The 18,273-nt window shown below is 42.5% G+C and overlaps 1 protein-coding gene and 1 long non-coding RNA gene across 7 annotated transcripts; both read right to left on the bottom strand.

The window, feature by feature from the left end:
- Positions 1 to 1,866: 1,866 nt before the first annotated feature.
- On the bottom strand, positions 1,867 to 4,225 carry LOC149979511 (uncharacterized). Of its 2 annotated transcripts, none has more exons than XR_016484403.1 (5): positions 4,139 to 4,225; positions 3,640 to 3,756; positions 3,217 to 3,339; positions 3,036 to 3,068; positions 1,867 to 2,606 (listed from the first exon to the last, which is right to left on the bottom strand). It is a non-coding gene; the product is annotated as an uncharacterized LOC149979511 (long non-coding RNA). The 2 variants fall into 2 exon arrangements; XR_016484402.1 differs by having other exon boundaries at positions 3,217 to 3,314.
- A 311-nt stretch (positions 4,226 to 4,536) lies between these two features.
- klhl15 (kelch-like family member 15) lies at positions 4,537 to 17,274 on the bottom strand. 5 transcript variants are annotated; one of them, XM_021620342.3, is made up of 9 exons: positions 17,018 to 17,274; positions 16,542 to 16,629; positions 15,356 to 15,494; positions 15,072 to 15,260; positions 14,675 to 14,899; positions 14,416 to 14,577; positions 14,098 to 14,307; positions 12,724 to 12,914; positions 4,537 to 12,568 (listed from the first exon to the last, which is right to left on the bottom strand). In XM_021620342.3, the coding sequence occupies exons 1-9, from the start codon at positions 17,076 to 17,078 to the stop codon at positions 11,800 to 11,802; spliced, it is 2,034 nt and encodes a 677-aa protein (XP_021476017.1). In that variant the 5' UTR covers positions 17,079 to 17,274; the 3' UTR covers positions 4,537 to 11,799. The 5 variants fall into 5 exon arrangements, with proteins under 5 accessions (XP_021476017.1, XP_021476018.1, XP_021476020.1 ...); XM_021620343.3 differs by lacking the exon at positions 17,018 to 17,274 and adding an exon at positions 16,055 to 16,157 and having other exon boundaries at positions 16,542 to 16,627; XM_021620345.3 differs by lacking the exon at positions 16,542 to 16,629.
- Between the last annotated feature and the right edge of the window lie 999 nt (positions 17,275 to 18,273).

Raw genomic sequence — 18,273 nt, 5'->3', positions numbered from 1 at the left:
TCTAGGTCCAAGAGGCTTCTAAACAGCTTCTATCTCCAAGCCATAAGACTACTGAACATCTGGTCAAATGGCTACCCAGACTACTTGCATTGCCGCCCCCCCCATAATTACCTCGACACCGGTGCCCCTCACACATTGACACATTGTAACGGTACCCCCTGTATATAGTGCCGCTATTGTTATTTATTGTTGCTCTTTAATGATTTGTTATTCTTATCTCTTACTTTTTTCTGGATTTTCTTAAAACTGCATTGTTGGTTAAGGGCTTGTAAGTAAGCATTTCACGGTATTGTTGTATTCGGCGCACGTGACAAATAAAACTTAATTGTATTTGATTTAAACTGACCATAACTCACAAAACTACATCCATTACCCCAGTCAGAGGTCACAGCTTTCCATCCTCCCTCTCATCTGCTGTCTACTCATCACTTTCCTATCTTGCTTCTATAATTACTCCCTCTTCTATCATCCTTCCTGTCTGTCTGATCTGGCTGTGTTGGTGCACACACATACATACACACCTGTATCCTCTCTGGGTGTGTCTCTCAGACAACCACATAAAACAGACCCAAAATATCCCAGACTTCTACACAACAGCATGGGACACCGCTTTAAAATGAAAGGGCAGACTATTAACCACATACCTTCCCCACACACACACGCTTACCTCACAGCCAGAACTCCCTACAGGAAACCACAGCCCTTCCCGTTGGGGGGAGAGAGGGAAAGGGGTGGAAGACACACACTAACATTGCACCCCCTACATACACAGACCTTGGCTAAGGCAGCCTGCTGGGGGTAGAACATGGAAGCACTGAGAGCCATCAACCCTACAGGAAACACCAGCCTCTTCACCCTGGAACCTAGAGAGACTGGTACTGGTACGGTATTCACACCCCTTGACCTTTTCCACATTTTGTTATGTTAAAGCCTGAATTTAAAATTGATTTGAGATTTTTTGGTCACTGGCCTACACACAATACACCGAAACACGTTGGATTTAAAAAAAAACATTGTTTCTATTGAACATGCCATACAAATAAAGGCATTTTAATTAATTATATGAAGAGTGCCTTGGTCCTCCTTTCTTTTTGATATCCCATGTTCCCGATTGGCAGTTACAGCTTTGACATAAATCTGCTTGAAAATCAATGGCAAGACCTGAAAATGTTTGTCAAAGGTGATTCTAACATGTATTGACTCACAGGGTTGAATTCTTATCTAAGCATTATATATATATATATATATATATATATATATATATATTACTTTTTTTTTTACAAATGTTGGAATTTTTCTTCCACTTCGGCATTACAGTATTGTGTAAATCGTTGACAAAAAAAGACAATTCAATCCTGAATTGAGTCACACTTTGTAACAACAAAACGTGGAAAAAGTCAAGGAGTGTGAATACTTTCTGAAGGCACTGTAAATGTCTGTGCGTGTGCACATTACCTTTGGCCAGGTACAGGCCTAGGAAGCCAGAGAAGCCAACCACCCCGACTCTGGGATAGAGGTCAGGAGGAGGATCTTTGAGGAACTCGTACGTCTCTGTGTGTGTGTGTGTGTGTGTAAGAGAGAGAGTCTGAGAACACAATTAAGTATGCATCCATAATATGTCATGTAAATGAAAGTATCAGGATGATGTGTGTCTCCTCACCTCTCACTGTCCTGATGGAGGTGCTCACAGTGGGCTCTACAGTCCTGTAGACTTTCTGTTCCACAGGATATGACATCAAGGAGAGGAGATAGAGAGAACCTTAATCTATGCTTCAGTATGTCCTTTCCCAAAATTAAAAATGGACAGAAAGCTCAATGTGTGTTAGTTATGCGCGGGTCCCAGAAGTTATACATGCGAGGAGGGCAGGTTTAAGGTCATTTATTTATTTTACCTTTATTTAACCAGGAATGGCTCATTGAGATTAAAATCTATTTTTCAAGAGCACCCTGGCCAAGATAGGCAGCACCAAGTCATTACAAAAAAATTAGACAGACAGACAACATGAAAAACTACAAGTAATCTAGTAAAAGCCATTGAATTCACAAGAGTATAAAACAGCAAATTAAAAACATTGACAGGTCAGGGAATCAGCCTCAAAATCCTTCATCAATGATTTAAAAACACCAATTGGGACAAGTTCTTCCAGTTTAAAAGTATTTTGTAAGGTGTTCCAAGACGATGGTGCAGAGTACATAAAACCCCTTTTACCAATTTCAGTTGGGACATTTGGAACAGTTAGCAGGATAAAGTCCAGCGAACGAAGAGAGTACCCACCACATTACTGAACAATAAAAATGCACAAATAAAAAGGTAGTAAACCCAAAATGTCTTTGTAAATAAAAGAATACCAGTGACTGAGTCTACGAGTGACTAGAGAAGGCCAGCCATCCCTGGTATACAAAGTGCAGTGGTGCGTAAGGGTTTTGCAGTATAAAATAAATCTCAAAGTGCCATGGTAAAGAGTGTCAATTGATCTCAAACACTGAGCGGAAGCATTCATATATAAAATATTGTTAAATATTGTGTGGATGAAGGGCGGGTAGGTGGCATGCAGGTTGAATAAAGAGAGAATACATTTAAAATGAATGCATTTTCTCCCCGGTCCCTAAACAAAAGAAGCAGAGATGACAGTGAAAACCTTACAGATGTCAACTATATTGAAGCATTCATTCTACCGATTTAGGACATTATTCTAGTGAGCAAGGGTTTATTTTGTCTTCTAGGGCAACATATGACAAAAGAGTAGCTTCGTGTATCTAATTATAGATAAGTTAACTAAGAACTAGCCAACAAAAATGTTGGAAATTATGAGCCCAAAAAATAGTTCGGCCATCACTGACTGTAGCCTACAACGCATTTTCTATATTAGCGGGTTAGGGCTGGGAGTGGGCCTTAGATTTTCACTTCATCACATATAGCCGGGAGGTTGAGGATGGCTTATTAGCAATTGCAGACGGGTGCAGGTGAACAAACAGTTGATCCGTGCACCACTAGTGTGTGTTTGTATGTCTAGTAGACAGTGTCTGTCACCTACCTCTACTTTCTCCAGGGCAACCAGACCCATTTCCTACAGGAAAACAAACAATTACCAAAACATTCTTAAATCTCAGCATTCAACAAGATAATGAGGGAGATGCCACTTGTGATATCCTAGATACACCCATCTTGTTCCAGATGATAGGTTCGATACATACATCGCTGAGGAAGAGGTATACCTGACACTGGTCGGTGAAAGGTTCGGCCCATTTCCTCAGCTCGGCCACACCCTGTTCCACTGGCCCCGCCTCTGACTCCACTTACTTGAGCTGGGGCTCTGGAGTAGTGTAGAGGGACGGGAGCTGAAACACACACTTTAATCCAGCAGACTACGTTGTCCTGTCTAATAAATGTAATCTGCAAAGGCCCGTGTGGGGGCCAACACAAACACCAAAACAGACATTATTAGCAGATAAGATCTGTCCATTCATATCTGGGTCGTATCCAGAAATTCATTGTTGGGGGGCCAACAGAAATGTGGGCAGGCCTGGCTCCCCAGTTGGTGGGCCTGTGTCCACCCAGGCCCACGCCCCTGCTTCACATAACTGCCACATGTGTTCCTGGACAGGACATTAGAGGGACAGGAAAGCCATACTAGCTACCTCTTCAATACTGAGACTCAGAGCTGCCAGTTTCTCCTTGACCTCTCTAGCAGCCAGGACAGCTGCAGTCCCCGTCATCAAACCCAGGACACCTGACACAGCGGCAGACAGCGGAACCTGGCAGCAGACAGACACATCGTGAGGAGGACAGTTACTTTATGGTAAATGTATGGCAGGAGTCAGGACATTTATGGCAGGTATTTGAGAGTAAGTTACACTAACGTTAACATAAGGTGAATGTTCTACTCAAAATAAAGAATAAAGCTATTAGTCTAGGACTGCTAAAAAAAATACTGTTTCGTCCAGTCATGTCATAGCCATAGTTATGACTAAAAGAGAAGACGTTTTGCTAACGTTGCAGCCAATGCTCAGCCCCACCACCATCATCACGCTTTACAACGGTATTATTACTGTTGTCATACTGTAGTCTGTCATTAACTACGAGTGTAAGTCTATAATAACCCGAATGCATCTTACAAGAATAAAGTTGAGCCATTACCAGTTTCCCAAAGTTTCCTGCCTAGTGACTTTTGTTTTTGTACAGTGACTCGAACGGAAAAAAACCATTAGATTCTACAATTTTAGAACGATGTGCATCTCAACAGCGACATCTGGTGGCACACTATAGTCAGCATCACAGGTGAATACACGACACAAACACCTTTCCCAAACACACCAAATCACCGTTTCTCAAACTCGGTCCTCGAGGCACCTAATGTGTTGTTTGCCCTAACACGACACAGCTGCATAAAAGTACGAAAGAATGATGATTAGTTGATTACTTGAATCAGCTGTGTAGTGCTAGGGCAGAAACCAAAACGTGCAGCCCTTGGAGTTCCAAGGACCGAGTTTGGGAAACCCTGCACTAAATTAACCACAAAAGGAAAGCTGAAAAGCTGAACAGTATGAACATTTATTTCTGGATAGAAATTACAAAGTGTTCCAAATAGCAGTGTCTACTCAGATTATAGTAAATACATTGTTTATCTATTCATTTTTTTTGTCAAATAGTCATCATACAGGGTATTTTTATCCTCAATATTCTATTATTTTATCCTACTGAGACTGAGGGCTGATGAGGATTAAATGCTGAGCAATGACAGACATACAGATAGACAGGCAGGCCATGTCCAAAATAAAAACAGCAGGAGTAGTAGATACACATGTTGACCAGCAGAGGGAGACAGCAGTTTGAAGACAGGAGTTTGGCATAATATGGACCCTTTGGCCAGACGCATACTATTCCTGGACCCAAAAACCGATTTCAATGGAGATTCTCTATTGCACATTGCTTTTCAGTCCAGAAGCAGCCTTACGTCTGGGAAACCAACTGGGCCTTAGAGTTCATGATATTGATAGTAATTTTCACATGGGAAAATATACATTGATACAAAACAAACAGAGATGGGAGATGATGACAGAAGACCATATTAAATCTAACCTGCCTTTGTGATGTGTAAACTGAGACTGTTAACATGACTGCCTACAGCACACACACACACATATATCTCGGTCAAATGGAGACATCTATCTGTGAGGGGGGTCTACCTGCTATTTATACAGTACCGCAAACCGCTCTGAGACTTTATCTGACTGTGTGGGGAAAGGTATGTTTGTAAGCTACTGCATAAATACTGCACTTGGGGGTTTTACTGAATAAAACCATGAATGTAGGCAGGAGGATGTTGCATAGAGGAGAGGAAGGAGAGAAGAGGGAGAGGAATAGCACAGAACAAGTGGCACAATCTCTCTCTCTCTCCCTCTCTAAAAGCATCATAAAGACCATGACCTATTGCAATGCAAATCATATCAACATCATATTCTAAACCACAATCACACCAAGTTACCTGGTGGTGGATGGGTGTTAGATAAACACACATAAAAAAGACTGACAGAACTGCAGAATAATGTGTTTTAGCCCTTTTCATTGTTGCTCATGAAAAGAAGAATGAGATAGAGATGAGCAGGTTCATTCGATGCAACTGGCTCAGTCAGTCAGACAGAGACAGACAGGACTAAGGTCAGGGTAGGGTTTCACAAAGTAGGATTAATAAGTAAGCCAGATAACTGACGCTCAAGATATCAACTCTTGATTAGAAGGCAAAAATAGTTAATGGCGTTGCATTACTGGGAGTATTGAGTAAGGAACGCCTTGTCCATTTCAAGTTCATCTTTAATGTAAACTCATCTTATTTTTTTGTATCAACTTTTTATTTCATTTATTTTTTAATTCAAAAGTTGTTTCTAGTACATTTGTGGCCAACACCCTACTCCTACCTTGCAAAAAAAACCTTCAGCAGTCAGTCACAGTAACACTCAAAGCAGACAGAGTTAACGTCAATAAATCAAGTGTAATCTTACATACAGTACTGCCAGAGAGACCAGGACCTTAACAATTCTGTCATCCCCGACCAGGGTCGGCTCTAGCCTTTTGGGCACCCAAAGCGAGATTTGGTTGGGCCCTAAGCGAGACTTGTAGGGCTTACTTCAAATTCTTGCTAGTAACAACATTAGCGCAGCTTGCTAGTCAGCTTACATTAGGTACAACCGACATAAGCTAGTGCCACCTTGTGGCCTGGAGTATTTAAACTAAGCAAATCGGAGGTAAAACTGTTCTATGTGAACAACAAAAACATAACTGCAGACACTCTGAGCAGAGGTGCCCCCCTGGAGGTCAAGGACCCTGGGCACATGCCCTACATGCCCGGTCGGTATTTGGCCATGATTACTACAGGTTTAGATGACTGGATAGACTTACAATCAAAATAATATTAGCTGACATGGCTAATTGAGTGACTAAAACGAACCAGATTTCCATCTAACCTTTTTATGCGAGTAAGGTACCTTGGATTAAAAATGTCAGGACAGCTTGATGGAAACAGAAAATTGGTCGGTAAACTTTCCAAATGTCGACAAAACCAAATATGTTAGATATGGGGGGACCTTTTTGTGTTGGGAAAAATGAATTATGCAGTTTAAACCTTTTATGTGCAAATATTAATATAATAACCATCATATCTTAGTAAACTTGGAGTCCAGCGATGACATGTTGTGTGGTCCTCCCACTACAACTCATCAGGAAAGCATGCAGTTTATTAGACTACAGATGAAATAAGTTATGATGAACTTCACAGGGTGGTGAACATGCACAGTGATGAGCTTGATGCTCCTTTCCAATAAATAATCGAGGGTCTTATTCTGGTGACATGATCATAGATGCTTGGCTGCCGTTTGTCAAATACAAATAATCCACAATTTGATCCATAATAATCTCATCACATAGGCCAGGGATGGGAAACTCCAGTTCCCTGGGGCCTGATTGGTGTCAAACTTTGTCCCCAGCCCCAGCTAACACATCTGACACCAATAACTGACTAATCATGATCTTCAGTTTAGAATGGAATTAGTTTCATCAGCTGTGTTGGCTAGGGACGAGGAAAGTGACACCATTCCAGACCCTGAGGACTAGAGTTACCCATCCCTGATGTAGGCTATACCAGCAATGTATTGGCGAGCTGTTGGCTAGAGCACACGTGTCAGTACCAGAGTGGGCACACTCGCTATATAGAGCAACATGTTTTGTGAGAAAACCATTAGTAGAGTTGAAATGTGATGGAAACACATTGAACTTCTAGATTTTTTAATTGTATTCGGTACATGGGAATCTAACCGCAAAATGTATTTTATGTGTACTACGTCATCACGCACAGCCTTTTAACTGCAAAGAGTCAATTTCATGGAAACACATCTCTGGTGGGAAAATGCAGTATATTGTTTTTAGGTGGATTTTAGAATATATGAAAATCTGTCGCCAATTGGATGGAAACCTAGCTAGTGACTGATAAAACAAGAGGAAACTTGTTTGCACCTTGAGCATTCTATTATTCTCTTAACAGTAAATTTAGACACAGACTGAGTTCCTAAAAAATATATATAGTTTCTTAAACTCCGTCCTGAGGTCCTCCCTGAGTGCACGTTTAGTTTTTCCCTCTAGCATTACAGCTGATTCAAATCACCAACTCATCACCAAGCTTTGATTATTTAAATTATCTGTGTAGTGCTATGGAAAAACCCAAAGATGCAACCGGAGAGGGGGCAGGACCAAGTTTGGGAAACCTTGACCCAAGTGACCGCTTTGCCTGTAGCCGGCCTGTTCCTGACCTCTGACATGGTTCTCTCAGTCAGCAGATCAACAGTGTTATTGCAATGTAGTCATGACAGCACTAAATCATCACCATGATCATCCTCTTCGTCACTAAAAATTAACTTTCTCACATGCCCACTAGTATGATGTGTGCATACTTTTTTCCCCTCATTCTGCTCATTCATTTATCCACACACACACACACGCTCCAGATCCCCAGACTCAGAGAGGGGGTTACAAAGAAACTGCATGACATCACATGATGGAGAGACAGACAGAGGGTTCAGAGGACTGTAGGTTGAAACTGAATCATAATAATTACAACAATATGAAACTGACCTCAGTCCAAAATAAACCAGCTAAATCATGAAAAACATTTTCTCAATATTTTTCAATTTCTTCTGAGAAAGCTAATTTTGAAAATGATCAGCTTGAGTTACCCACCACCACTGATCACAAGCGAGTCTACCTTTTCTGCCCGTGAGTAGGACAGATTACTATGGCATGTTTAGTCTCGTACAACAGTGACTAGGGTCTAGTTTCAATGCAGGACTCTTTTGGCAAAGAGGAACTATGTCACTGTCGACATCACTACTTTCTCTGTTTTAAAAAACAACTAAATAGTAGCTAGCAAAATGGAAATTATGGAAGCTGTTTTTAAGGAGTGCCTTTTGCAAGTGGCAAGTTTGCATGAACTACCTTAACGATAAAAACATTTGAATTGAACCACTTTTTGACAGAATCCCTTTCGATTTATACAAAAAGTTCCATACATGTTTGCCCATGGAAGAAGTGGTCAGGAAGCGTCTTTTTGGACCTGAAAAAGCATTTCGCTACACCCACAATAACACCTGCTAAATAATGTGTATGTGAGCAATACAATTAGATTTGACTTTAAAAGGTGCTGAAAATTGACCCATTGTGCATACTCCACCATACCATAAGACATCCATGTCTTCTTCACTGGAAAAGAGAAACAGTTGAGTTCGATATCATTTAAAAGCTTTCCTACAGTGATGTCAAACTATTTTATTATTTCAAAAAATAAATAAATGTATTTAAAAAAAATATTTTTTTTAAATCATAAATTACTATTGTTTTTATATTCGCATTCGTTGTAGCTTAGGCCCTATTTCACATGAAGTTGTTGTGTTGTGCCCACCGTCGGTTGATAAACAGCATGCTCTTAAATACAGGGTGGGTGTCTTTTCAATCATAGAATGGACCTATCCCTACAGACCACTGCAATTTAGATGGTACACCATTGAAATTGAAACAACATTTTTACTTCTAAATTACCAGCCCGTCTACCCACCATCGAATGTCAACTTAAAATGGTCAAATCTATTTTATTATCCATATTTCTATGATTTAAACAAGTTTTCTATGGATGATTGACAGTATAACTTACACAGATATTCCCATTCAAATCAACAGGTGTGGACATCTTTGTGGTACCATTCAAAAGTTGACATTTCAATTTTTTCCCAATTATAGAACTTTTATCAGGCCAAACATGACACTCAATCTGTATTCAAGAGCATGTTCTCAACAGATGGCGGTCACAAAGCCTTAGAGGATGTCAAATAGGGTCGAAGCTAAAACATATGACTAGGAGTTTACGTGTTTTTAGATCATTTATGCTAAAATTGAGAAAAGTTATTACCCCCAGAAATGATAAAATAGCTTGACAACCCTGTTTGTAAGCCTTTAAATTATACACATCAATAGTTATCTTTTCCAGTGATGAAGAAGATATGGGTGTCTCATGGTATAGTGAGGTACAGTTGAAGTCGAAAGTTTACATACAATTAGGTTGGCGTCAATAAAACTCGTTTTTAAGCCACTTCACAAATTTCTTGTTAACAAACTATAGTTGTGCCAAGTCAGATAGGACATCTACTTTGTGCATGACAAGTAATTTTTCTTTTTTTTTAACTGTTTGCAGACAGATTATTTCACTTATAATTAACTGTATCACAATTCCAGTGGGTCAGAAGATTACATACACTAAGTTGACTGTGCCTTTAAACAGCTTGGAAAATTCCAGAAAATTGTGTCATGGCTTACTTAAGAAGCTTCTGATAAATGCTGTCAATTAGCCTGAGTCAATTGGAGGTGTACCTGTGGACGTATTTCAAGGCCTACCTTCAAACTCAGTGCCTCTTTACTTGACATCATGGGGAAATCAAAAGAAATCAGCCAAGACCTCAGAAAAAAAATTGTAGGACCTCCACAAATCTGGTTCATTCTTGGGAGCAATTTCCAACCGCTTGAAGGTACCACGTTCATCTGTACAAACAATAATATGCAAGTATAAACACCATGGGACCACGTAGCCATCATACCGCTCAGGAATGAGACGGGTTCTGTCTCCTAGAGATGAACGTACTTGGTGCAAAAAGTGAAAATCGATCCCAGACCAGCAAAGGACCTTGTGAAGATGCTGGAGGAAACAGGTACAAAAGTATCTATATCCACAGTAAAACGAGTCCTATATCCATATAACCTGAAAGGCCGCTCAGCAAGGAGGAAGCCACTGCTCCAAAACCACCATAAAAAAGCAAGACTACGGTTTGCAACTGCACATGGAGACAAAGATCACACTTTTTTGGAGAAATGTCCTCTGGTCTGATGAAACAAAAATAGAACTGTTCGGCCATAATGACCATTGTTATGTTTAGAGGAAAAAGGGCAAGCTTGCAAGCTGAAGAACACCATCCCAACAGTGAAGCAACAGTGAAGCACGGGGGTGGCAGCATCATGTTATGGGGGGACTGGTGCAGGAGGGACTGGTGCACTTCACAAAATAGATGGCATCATGAGGGAGGAAAATTATGTGGATATATTGAAGCAACATCTCAAGACATCAGTTAAAGGTTGGTCGCAAATGGGTCTTCCAAATGGACAATGACCCCAAGCATACTTCCAAAGTTGTGGCAAAATGGCTTAAGGACAACAAAGTCAAGGTATTGGAGTGGCCATCACAAAGCCCTGACCTCAATCCTATAGAAAATTTGTGGGCAGAACTGAAAAAGCGTGTGCGAGCAAGGAGGCCTACAAACCTGACTCAGTTATACCAGCTCTGTCAGGGGGAATGGGCCAAAATTCATACAACTTATTGTGGGAAGCTTGTGGAAGGCTACCCGAAACATTTGACCCAAGTTAAACAATTTAAAGACAATGTTACCAAATACTAATTGAGGGTATGTAAACTTCTGACACACTGGGAATGTGATGAAAGAAATAAAAGCTTAAATATATCACTGTACTACTTTTCTGACATTTCACATTCTTAAAATAAAGTGGTGATCCTAACTGACCTAAGGCAGGGAATTTTAACTTGGATTAAATGTCAGGAATTGTAATATAAAAAAAATAATTAAAAAAACAGAGTTTAAATGTACTTGGCTAAGGTGTATGTAAACTTCCAACTTCAACTGCACATATGCAAAATGGGTTAACTTTGAGCACATTTATCTCGATTGTTTTGAAATTCAGGTCCACAAACTTTCTGAATGCTTATAAGATATGCAAATGTATATGGAAGGTTTTGTTCAAATCAAAAGGGATGCTGTCAAGAAGTGATGGAATTCAAATGGATTCACCCTTAACTAAGTAAAACCACTGCAAAGGTTTTGCCTTCAAACTTTGGATTTGAATCTCGATGTTCTGGCATGTCTGCCTCACGATTTGCTGGGCGAATCCCCAAAATATTTATTTTCCCTTATCGGCGTAGGCAGTGACGTAGTTCCACTATGCCAAAAGCATCCATCATTAAAACCAGACCATAGTCATGGTGTTGCCTAGGATCGGGTTTTTGAGACTGCTTAGTCCATTCTGTGTCTCTAGTTGAGAAGCTTCTGTGTAGTTAGAGCGTTAGTGTCACACCTGTAAACACTTATCCTCCACCGCCCAGCCCACATCTGCCGTCTGGAGCCTGTGGGAGAAGTCTGTCTTAAAAAGGGGGGCATTCCCAAACCTTAAAAAGGAGCATGTCTGAACTGAACCAGACCTCAGCTGCAGCGCCGGACGTGCTCCAGGACGTACTCAGGGAAGTGTAGAGTGCACACCTGCAGCCCGTCCAGTTTGCAAGGCATCCTGGGATACTCGTCTTCCTTCCACTTGTTGTCGTCGGGGTCGAAAGTGAGGATGGAGTCTGAGTAGTGTCCATTATAGCAGAGGCCCCCCAGCACCATGATCTGTCTGTCCAGCACCGCCACACCGTGCCCACTGCGCCCGATGGGCATCGACGCCAGGATGGTCCACTCATCTGTCTCAGGGTCGTAGACCTCTGTGGATGGGCAGCCCTGCGACTCGAATGACGCCCGGAGGATCACACACACCCCCCCGAACACGTACAGCTTCCCGTTATGGGAGATCATCTTATGGAAGCAGCGAGCGTAGTTCATCTTCGACTTGTTCTCCCAGCAGCTGGTGTGTGTGCTGGGGAGGATGGGGGTGCGAGCTGAGCGTGTCCTGTGTGTATCCGTCGTTCCTGCTCCCCCCGAGCCCGCTAAACACACCCCTCCCCCTGCGTCTCGCCCAGGGTCAAACACACACACCTGTTTGGAGGTGGATGAGGATGTGATTCCTCCTGTGATGTAGAGTTTACCGTTTAGGACTGTGCCCTCATGACCGTACTTGTTGACCGGGTACGGGTCCACAAACTCCCAGCGGTCCGCCGTGATGTCATAGCGCTCCGTGGAGTAGAACGTCTCGTCCCGCGTCCGGCCAGCAACAGCGTAGATGAACTTACCAATGACCCCCACTGCAAACTCTGACCTGGAAGTAAAGACAATTGTTTATAAATACATTTTTGCTAAAAAAAAAAAAAAATTATTTACCCCTAGTAGACCTTGTACAAACATGAAACCATGTACCACCTGGGTACAGACAACTACAGACCTGTGTACTGACAACTACAGACAGGTACAGACCTGGGTACAGACATGTCGGCCATGCGTAGCCAGGAGTTCTGGCGGGGGTCGTAACGGTAGACTTTAGAGGAGGCGTGGAACTCCCCGTCAGGCCCTAGCTCCTCCCCACCCAACAGGAAGGCAAAGTTGTTGACGATGGCCAAGCAATCTGGACGGAGAGGGACCTGGGGACCTTCCAACTCCCACCACACCTACAGACAGATCATACAGACATTACACGTCACATATTACACCAGGGGTTCCCAACCTAGGGGCAGCAACATTTCATTGGGGGGGGGTGCGGGAACTTCCAGTTAAACAAATGAACGCATTCAACAGAAATGTGTCTTCCGCATTTAGCCTAAACCATCTGAAGTAAACCGATCTAAAACAATGCCTATATTTACGATGCTTTAGGCTAGAAACAAGCGGTAAATGCCAGAGGAAGACTCTGATGCACATATATTTGGTTAGGCTCTGACGTTCCTAAGCTGAGCTACGACCTTCTAAAGTCGAGGATTCAAAGAAATTTGACTTTGCTTGGGAAGTTTTTTTTATTATTTTTATTACATTTCAAATTACAATAACAACAAAAATTGCTTGGGAAGTAATATTATACAATGTATATCAAAAGAGAATATGTATGATTCAATTGAGAGTTCATATAAATTATCAAAAACATTTGGTAGCGGAATAACATATTCCTTATCCATTATTATTAATAATAATATCAGCCTACTTAAAAGATGTCAAGAGTCTTGTTAAACTATACTGAACAAAAATATAAATGCATTATGCAATGATTTCAACAGTTTTACAGTTCTTATAAAGAAATCAGTCAATTTAAATTAATTCAATGATCTCAGACGATCTCGCTGGTGAAGCCGCCGGATGTGGAGGTCCTGGGCTGGCGTGGTTACACGTGGTCTGCTGTTGTGAGGCTGGTAGGACATACTGCCAAATTCTCTAAAACAACGTTGGAGACGGCTTATGGTAGAGAAATTAACATTAAATTATCTGGCAACAGCACTAAGGTAACATTCGTGCAGTCAGCAAGCCAATTGCATGCTCCCACAACTTGAGACAACTTGAGAGCATTGTGTTGTGTGGAACAACTGCACATTTTAGAGTGGCCTTTTATCAAGCTGGTGGTGTATTTAATATAGGCTACCTCAATAAACAAAATATTTTCAAATGGGAGAAAGGGCACCCTGGGAAAAAAAAAGGTTGGGAACCCCTGTATTAGAGAATGGCTACAACAAAATCCTCCACACTTCAGGAGCGTTGTTCATACCTGCTGGATCTTACCTTGGGTCTGTGCAGCAGTGGGATCTTACCTTGGGTCTGTGCAGCAGTAGGATCTTACCTTGGGTCTGTGCAGCAGTAGGATCTTACCTTGGGTTTGTGCAGCAGTAAGATCTTGCTGTTGACCATGCTGTGTCCGATCATGCCCCTGAACACGGCGGTCTGTGGTCGGACTGAGCGGATGCGGTTGGACCGCGTCTCAACCAGCGGCTGCTCGTTGACGTCGTGAAAGTAGCCGAGAGCCTGGTCCACCTCCTGACGCAGCCGTCGAGAGTAACGATAGAACTCTGACGTCTTCACCTGAGGGAGGGGAGGAGCGGGAGACAAAGAAGAATTAGTAAGAGGTGATGTCATAGAGAGCAGGTTGCACACATGGGAACCATGTGACTCATCTTGTGTGTGTCTTACCTTCTCGAAGACGTTAGCAGCAGTCATCAGACAGAAGCGTAGAGACTGGACGACAGCGTCTGTGTGTCTCCAGCGGCGGCGGTCGTGTCGGAGCCAGGCCTGGACAGACTCATACAGCTCTATCTCCGGGAAGCGACTCAGGGCATCACTGTCCAGGTACGCCTGACACACACAGTTAATAAGAATATATCACCTGTTATAAAGAGCATCACTTTTTAGGTACACACACAACTAATATGTGAGAGTTATTCCAGCCCACCTGCAGTCTCTCAAGGCTGAGGTAGGACAGGAAGTCAGGTCTGCTCATCAGAGGAACAAAGTTCTCCAGCAGGAAGTTGTCAAGCTGCTCCTGCACACCCTCCACCCCCACGCTGAAGTCCTCAAGCAGCCTCAGCACTTCAGCACAGTTCTCCAGACAAATCTTAGACAGCAGGAAGGAACAACAGAACTCTACCACCTCTGTCAGCTGGACATACATGGCTGCCTAGAGGGTGAGGGGAAACAAAGAGAGAGAGTGACAGATCATCAGCAAGAAGGAACAAGAGAATTGGACATACATCACAGCTTAAAGGGTTAAAGAGACAGGTGTGTGTGTGTGTGTGTGTGTGTGTGTGTGTGTGTGTGTGTGTGTGTGTGTGTGTGTGTGTGTGTGTTACCTGTAGTATCTCCTGCACAGTGACCATGCTGAGCTCCAGTGAACCGTAGTACATGAACCTCAGTACGTGGCCGAAGCCGGCAGCTGTTAACCCTTTCATGTGGATCTTGTCCTGGTCTCTCTCTCTCATGTCTGCTGTGAACATGACCCGGAAGTAGTCACTCTGGGTCGCTAGCAGGGCTTTGTGAGCCTGGAGGAGGGGATAACATTACATTAGTGTGAGTGAGTGAGTGAGTGAGTGAGTGAGTGAGTGAGTGAGTGAGTGAGTGAGTGAGTGAGGCTAACCTGGAAGTGGTGTTCCTCTATGAGCAGTGTGACGTCCAATAGGAGTCTCTCCTCGTAGAGCGCCCGAAACCCTGAGGACACGCTCCCATCATGCACCTGGGACAGGTACATCTCCACCTCCCCCGCCGACATCACACACCTGGAGGAGGAGAGAGGAGGTTAATAGCTCACACACACCTCCCCATGGACAACACACACCTGAAGTAAGGAGAGGGGATTAATAACACACTAGTAATATGATGGTAGTAATGCTTTACTGTTCAACCACAGACCAATAAAAGAGTCACTCAAAAGGGATGCATCACACTGCAGTTAAAACACAATGTTGTATTTCTCTTTCTAACACATGGCTGTGTTTTTTCTAACACGTACGTGTGTGTGTGTGTGTGTGTGTGTGTAAAAGTCTGTCTCAGTGGAAGGCTCTAGAATGACGTCAAGCACATTCAACATTCACACCTCAGCGCTCATACAGACAGACATCGAAATAGACACCCACACTAAAATACATACCCACACTAAAATACACACCCACACTAAAATACACACCCACACTAAAATACACACCCACACAGAAACGTGTGCTGCATGCGTACACCCAAACACACCAGCAGACAATTATGCACTCACACACTAGCAGCAAACCCACAGACAATCAGATACAAATGCATGCATTCATTCTCTCACACAATGCACACTCACCTCTGATTGGCCACGGGCATGTCAGAGGGGGTATTCCGAGCCAATCAGAGGACAGTGGCCCTTGTGTCCCGGGAGAAACTAACAACGCCCTTCTCTGAATCACCTGGACGACAAACCCAACATTTTATTGTACATCGAAACTGTATGTTGAAAATCAACTAAAAAAATGTAGCAATAAAAAAAAAAGGTTATTCAAACCAAACCGCAGGCTAGACCTAAAGTTACTGAGTAAGTTAAACAAGCTGTCTGAACAGAACTTTCCCTGATTGAGAAGAACACATACTGAGGCTCCAAGAACAGGCTGCCTTGGATCCCCATTCCAATACTCAAAATTGCACCATTCCCTCCTGCTTTGTCAGATCAATGGCTGGTGGCCCTATTAAGGAAGAAAGGATCCCTCCTTTCGGCCACCAGCCGTGGATGGAGGATGTAGGCTACAGGTAGAAGTAGGAATGGATGGTTGTTATGGTTGTCATGGAGATTGTACCTTTTGGGGGCCTCGAGGACAGTCTCGAACTTAGCTGACAGCAGGCTGAGGGGACTCTCACATTTCCTCTGTTTATGTTTGCCCTGATCTAGAGACAGAGAAAAACATTCTACAACGCTAGAAATTAATTCCCCCCTATGAATTAAATCATAATTGATAATCTAGCTAGTGCATTTAACGTTAACTGACTCAAAAACATTAGATTCGCCGTGTAGGCTAATCTTTGACGTAATCGTGTTGGCTAGCAAACTGACGTTACAACGTAGCTAACCAGTGAGCTCGCGCAGACGGGAAAATCACAGATTGCTTATTTTTCGCGCAAGGCCATGACAGGACAGTCAAAATGATAGCCAATGTAGCTAGCCAACTTCCTAACGGCAATACACATTTTATTGCAAGATTGAATGGACTTGTGGCTCACGACATCCCGTGGAATTATTTATCGCTAGCTAGCTTAGCAGGCTAGTGTCTCTCACCTCGGCGCTGCGAGTCCCCACAACCCCTCTTTGACCAGGCAGACCTGGCTTCTTCTGACATGTGTTGCGGGTTTACATCCGAGATCAAGAAAAAGGACAATAAAAAAACATGGCCGAAGATTCCTTATCGTCCATTTACAATTCCACCGCGGCTTTAATTAGTCGTTATTTTAACTTGATATCAATATACTGTTTGTCTGTAGAGTCCATAGACACTGCAGACGCCATATTCCCCGCACTGACGTCATTTCCTAGGTATAGCCTGTTAGAACGGAACTTTAGTGGCGTCGTTGTGCAGTGCAAGTGAACCTGTCAATCAAAATCATCAGGCAGGTGTTCTAGGGTCAACCTGCGATTATAGAGCTGCAGTGGTGCAGAATAATTGAGGCCTCTCTCTTCATATTATTAATGAGAACTTGTTCTCAACTAGCCTACCTGGTTAAATAAAGATGAAATAAATATATATATATTGACCTTGTAATCAACTATCCTCTCTATCTATCTCTCCCTCACTTTCTTTTTTTTCTCAGCAGTTAAACAGAATGATGGAATGATTTTTGGTGGATCAGCCAGAGCGGGCTGTTCCAGCAACCCTGCTCACACACTTTTGATGTCCCGCCCTCATCCTCCTTACCGGTATTAACATTAAAGCCTTGTCTGAATCTCTGCATCATATCCATGTTAGTTCTACATTGGGGCAGTGTTAATGAGTCTATACCCCAAATAATTTTTCAGGTGGAGCACAACATTTAAAACTCTTTACACTACCGAGAAGCGCTGTAGCTTACTGTTTTGGCCTGGTTAAGCATAAGGTTATCGTTATGCTGATTCAGGGTATATAGGGCATCCTGATCATCCTGGACCTCAGTGCAGACTTTCACATTGTGAACCACAACATCCCACTGGAAAGACTGGAGCAGCTCATTGCTCTCACTGGCCTGGCCATTGGCTAGTTCAAATCCTACCTCACAAACAGACAATTTGTCACCATGGACCAGAGATCATTAACTACTGTAGATTAAGCTGTGGGCAGTGGTGAAAAAAGTACCCAATTGTCATACTTGAGGAAAAGAAAAGATACCTTAATAGAAAATGACTCAAGTAAAAGTCAAAGTAACCCAGTAAAATACTACTTAAGTAAATGTCAAAGTATTTGGTTTTAAATATACTTAAGTATCAAAAGTAAATGTAATTGCTCAAATATACTTAAGTATCAAAAGTAAAAGTATAAATAATTTTATATTATGCAAACCAGA

The sequence above is a fragment of the Oncorhynchus mykiss genome, chromosome 11 (assembly GCF_057628025.1).
Source record: "Oncorhynchus mykiss isolate SJ-2025 chromosome 11, ASM5762802v1, whole genome shotgun sequence".
Lineage (NCBI taxonomy): Eukaryota > Metazoa > Chordata > Actinopteri > Salmoniformes > Salmonidae > Oncorhynchus > Oncorhynchus mykiss.
Note: the sequence above shows the minus strand (reverse complement) of the source record. Positions and strands in the feature narration are given on the sequence as shown.

What these genes read in the sequence shown, in the direction of transcription:
- klhl15 (XM_021620342.3), bottom strand. Translation starts at nt 17,078, where the DNA reads ATGTCAGAAGAAGCCAGGTCTGCCTGGTCAAAGAGGGGTTGTGGGGAC. An exon ending in GTCCTCGAGGCCCCCAAAAG is followed by an intron (nt 15,495 to 16,541) that starts GTACAATCTCCA and finishes CTCCTCCTCCAG; the next exon opens with GTGTGTGATGTCGGCGGGGG. An exon ending in CTGTGCAGGAGATACTACAG is followed by an intron (nt 14,900 to 15,071) that starts GTAACACACACA and finishes CTCACCCTCTAG; the next exon opens with GCAGCCATGTATGTCCAGCT.